We start from the raw sequence: 4836 nt of genomic DNA, 5'->3' as shown, positions 1-4836 counted from the left end.
AGTTTATCGTCAGTAAATGTTTTTTTATTTCAGCCATTTGCAGCGTTTCTGGTCTGGACTGCAGGAAATCTGGCTGCATGTCCAGGTTCTGAATGGCTCAATCTGAAGAGCACCACAGCATCATACTGCCATCACCGAGTCACCTGCTCCACAGAGTCACGTAGATAAAGTAAATTATTTCATTTACAGAGATGAAGATTCACTTCCGTGGAGGGAGTTCAGTTAGTTCCTCTCTCTGCCTATAGGGGTCGGTGTTTCTGTAGTTCCTCTCTCTTGCTGTAGGGGTCGGTGTTTCTGTAGTTCCTCTCTCTGCCTGTAGGGGTCGGTGTTTCTGTAGTTCCTCTCTCTGCCTGTAGGGGTCGGTGTTTCTGTAGTTCCTCTCTCTGCCTGTAGGGGTCGGTGTTTCTGTAGTTCCTCTCTCTGCCTGTAGGGGTCGGTGTTTCTGTAGTTCCTCTCTCTGCCTGTAGGGGTCGTCGGTGTTTCACTTTGAAAACATCCTGCTGTTTTGGCTAAATGTGTTTGTAAGAAATAAATTCAATTCTTCGCTCTGTGTGGGAATTTTTTCTCAGGCTGTTCTTCTTCTTCTCTTCTTCGTCACTTCTTTGGCAGCGATATCATTGGTGTTTCCATGGAAACACTGGCCTCTATTTGGGGACTTGAGCATGACCCTGCTGACCTCTGTGGCCTCGATGAGAGCAGAAGCATGTCGTCTTTGTGGGGTAAGTGAACCTAACGCTAATGTTCTGGACCTGACCCCGCCCCCATCTGTAATCCAGCCAATCACAGTGCTGCATGAGCAAACAAATAGTTTTTGATTAATTATTTATCAAACACATATATCCGTTCCATTCATTAAAAACTAAAGATCATTTCTTCGTCAGTCGGCGTTCGGCTGGTCTGATCCCAGCTGGACTACCTGACCTCCTCTTCTGACCACAGGGGGCGCTGTTGTGAAGTCCAAGTCTATTTAAATCACAAAAACACTGCTGAGATCTCATGTTTTAAATTTGTTATTCAGATTCTTCATCGTGCCAGCAGGGGGCAAGGTTTCTGTAGTTTAATTAAATTGAAAACATTTTATTATCTTACAGTAAAAATCAGATTTGAATGTTCAGCCAAAGCCAACATGGTTGATTTGTTAAAATCTGTCGACTTTAGAGGTTTCGTTTGATTATTGATTACATCATTTCCTGTGTGTTTTTGTCAGAATCCAAGTGTGCTTTCACTCCCCCTGCTGGCCTGATGTCGACACAGCAGCTCTCGCCTCACCTCCAGAGGAACAAACAGGTAAACAGCAGCTGTTTACTGTCAGGCTAAAATCAATTATCATTCAGATTTTACTTCTCATTCACTTTAATACTTGCAGTTAAACCAAAAAAGAGATAATAACTCATTGTACAAACTGAGAGCAGATCAGTTAGGATCTGGACCAGTTTTCAGTTTGTTTCTGACGCTCGTGATGCTTTTTGTGCTTCCAGCTGCAGGATGCGCTGCTGCAGAGGGAGGAGGAGCTGGCCAGGCTGCAGGAGGAGAACAAAAAACTCAGAGCATTTCTCACTTCCTCTTTTGTGACAAACCTGCAGGAAAAAGCAAAGGTGCGTGATTGGACTGAACCTGCAGTGATGAAGGATTTACTGAGGTGTGGATGTTTGGTCTTGATGTGTCCTGCAGATCTGGAGAACATCGAGTTTTGATCAAGTTTCCTGAGGGTTTTAGTTTTGGGACAGATAGGCCTTAAGGGTCGGTGTGCTCCCAGTGGAAGAGCTGTGTGTCGTTTAGGTCAACAGTTTACAACTCCAGTCCTAAGAATCAGTCTCCTGAAACATTTAGATTGGAACCAGAACCATCTGCTCCACCTCCAGCTGCTGTGGCTCTGAGTCAAACCAGCCTGTTCCCCTCCTGGCCTGTGGGAGCGCTGCACCAACAACCACTGCAGGAAATGACACTAAAACTTCTGAAGACACTGAGAGCAACTTCCTGCTTCACCAGATGAAACAAGATGGAGGCATCAGAGTTTAGTGATTTCTCTTTAGTCTTTGGCTGAAGACCAGAAGCCATTTCTGCTGCTAGCACTAGGCTAGCATATTAGCTTTGGCTGTTTTTACCCAGAATGCCCTGTGCTGTAGTCACTTCCTGCTTTTTGAGCGGTCTCTGGTCCGCTTGGCGTTCACATTTAAACCAAACCCAGACCTGGAGTTTGGAGGACCAGAGGTCAGAGGTCGGTTAGCGTTCACACCTCACCAACCGAACCGGACTTTGACAGATTCCCTTCTTCTGAACCTCCAGAAAATGTAAATAGAGATATTTAGAGCACAGAAGGATGAAGACAAGGCAACACAGGAACAACGACACACACTCACCTCTCGGCCCCGTTAGCCTAGCAGAGATGTTTTAGGACTGAAGGAGGAGCTGGGAGACATGAATGCTTTCTGAATCTGTCTCATCTGTTCTGCATCACAGAAACTGACAGCAGACAGGAGGAAGAGAAACCAGAGCATCTTCGATCATGAACCCTCCGAGGTCAGAGGTCGTTCGTTCTCCAAACAGATCACCAAGAGGGTCTGCAGAAACCTTACTGCCGAGTTCTGCTGTGAGTCCTCTGCCGGGTCAGCCTCTCCAGAACCAAAGCTGGATCTCTGGGTGCTGCGAATGTTGGGCCTGAAGGACCAGAACACCATTGACACGTCCAGCGAATCAGAGTCCAGCTTGACAGATCTGGTGTACAGCGACGCCTTCGGTTCCCCGGTGTCCACACCGTCCTTCGTCCACAGCTCCTGCCAAACCGCCGCAGGGCAGAAGAACCACCCGTCCTCTGAATGCGCCTTTCCTGCCAGGCCAGCACCACCCTGCTCTGGACCTGCAGGAGCCTCGCCTGGCTCTGCGCTGACGGAGATCTGCTCCACCAGAGGCTTGCAGCCGCTGGAGTCCAGCTGGACTCCAACCGAGCCGCTTTGCTTCACCTCCAGGTCGTCTTCCTGCTCTGTTCTGTATAAACCTCAGTCGCCCTGTGGTGGCCGCAGCACTACGCCATCGCAGTCGCTTCACAAACCGACAGATTTGGCTTTCAGCATGTCCCTCAGTCCGTCCAGCAGCGTGAAGACACACAGCTTCCCCCAGGGACAGGCCTTCATCAGGAAGGACATGGGGGGCCGCTGGAACTTCACCTGGATTCCCCGACAGGGACTGTAGCCGACCCTAAGGAACCATAGCTGACCCCAAGGAACCGTAGCCGACCCCAAGGAACCGTAACCTACCCCAAGGAACCGAAACCGACCTGAAGGAACGGAAACCAACCCCAAGGAACCGTAGCCGACCCCAAGGAACCGTAACCGACCCCAAGGAACCGTAGCCGACCCTAAGGAACCGTAGCCGACCCTAAGGAACCGTAGCCGACCCTAAGGAACCGTAACCGACCCCAAGGAACCGTAACCGACCCCAAGGAACCGTAACCGACCCAAAGGTTCTCCCTGAGACGGCTGCTTTCTTTAAAGTTACTCAATGAAAACCGAACAGCAATACTTTGGATTATTTAGTTTTTACAAGAGTAAAAAATGGGGAGTCATTTTTCAAAGTCTGGTTTCCACCGTGGTAATAAATTTATAAATGTCAGATTCAAACAAAAATACTTAATCTAATTAGCTCCAATGTTTACGAACTACAGTAGATATTTAATTCCAACCCAATATTTAGTGAGCAAACAAACTATTTAGCTCAAAACTAAATATTTAGTTCTTCGCTAGATAAACATTTAGTTACCTCAGAGTTAGCTAAAAATGTCATTTAGAAACTTGCTTACCTCAGAGTTAAAAGATAAGTGGAAATAGACTATCAAAATAAAAGTTGGGTCTGGTTGGGTTTGGTTTGAACCAAATATAGTTTTCTGGCTAAATAATTACAAAATATATTTTTCTCTTGTTCAAGATATTTGACTCACTAACTAAATATTTAGTTAACTGTTACATTTATAAACTGATGAATAAAATAGTGAAAATATGACTTTGAAAAATTAACCCCCGTTTTTATAAGCGGCTAAATAACTGAAATTACTGCTGTTAATTTTTGACATTGTAGCTTTATAGAATGCACTCAATACAACTTATAAAAAAGTTCTATTTTCTTTTTATATAAGTTGATCTGTTTTGGTGACTGAATGTTTAATGTAATTTATATCCTACTTTCATTCTGACCAAGAATCAAAACAGAAATCCAAAACAAGATCCTGAGACGAGACGTCAGATGCTGAAACGGACCAGAACAAAATCCAGCACCTTCTGGATTCTCTGCAGAGAAGAAACACAAATACCAGCCAAACTGTGACCGATGTTTACACTTGGTGCCTGCCATCGGTGAAAAACCAACTTATGAACAAAACTGCCTGAAATTTAGTGTTAATGTTGAGACGCTTATTTATTAACTTGCTGAACTGCCAGTTTGATAAACCAATGAGCCCAAACATGAGAAAAGAATCCCTGAACGGGTCGGGTCAGGTCGGCAAATCCTGGGCTGGTGTTTTTATGGGAGCGTTTCCAACACAGCTTTGATTCTCACTGCTTTTACGCCTAAGAGAAACGCCATACTAGATAAGCTAGCTAAATATTAGTTAGCTTATCTAATTATTTAATATTATATTAAATAAAAATTAGTTTGCAAGTTAAATAATCAGCTGGCTTCCGACCACTTTAGATCTGGAGCTACATATTTAGTTAGTAAGCAAAGTATTTAGCTTGTTAACTAAATATTTAGTTTGCAAGTTAACCAGGAGGCTTGTAAAACAGACCTAGGTCTCATTTGGTTTTTATCTGACTAAATAAAGGTTAACACAAAATAATAAACTTA

The 4836-nt window shown here is 44.6% G+C and overlaps 1 protein-coding gene across 1 annotated transcript; it reads left to right on the top strand.

Moving 5' to 3' along the window:
• Window positions 1–546: 546 nt before the first annotated feature.
• gmnc (geminin coiled-coil domain containing) lies at window positions 547–3601 on the top strand. Its single transcript, XM_055028772.1, has 4 exons — window positions 547–719; window positions 1208–1287; window positions 1479–1595; window positions 2461–3601. The coding sequence occupies exons 1-4, from the start codon at window positions 629–631 to the stop codon at window positions 3187–3189; spliced, it is 1017 nt and encodes a 338-aa protein (XP_054884747.1). The 5' UTR covers window positions 547–628; the 3' UTR covers window positions 3190–3601.
• The last annotated feature ends 1235 nt before the right edge of the window (window positions 3602–4836 follow it).

The sequence above is a fragment of the Poeciliopsis prolifica genome, unplaced genomic scaffold, assembly GCF_027474105.1.
Source record: "Poeciliopsis prolifica strain line A6 unplaced genomic scaffold, Auburn_PproV2 SCAFFOLD004, whole genome shotgun sequence".
In the NCBI taxonomy this organism is placed as follows: Eukaryota; Metazoa; Chordata; class Actinopteri; order Cyprinodontiformes; family Poeciliidae; genus Poeciliopsis; species Poeciliopsis prolifica.
This window is presented reverse-complemented; position numbering and strand designations above follow the sequence as displayed.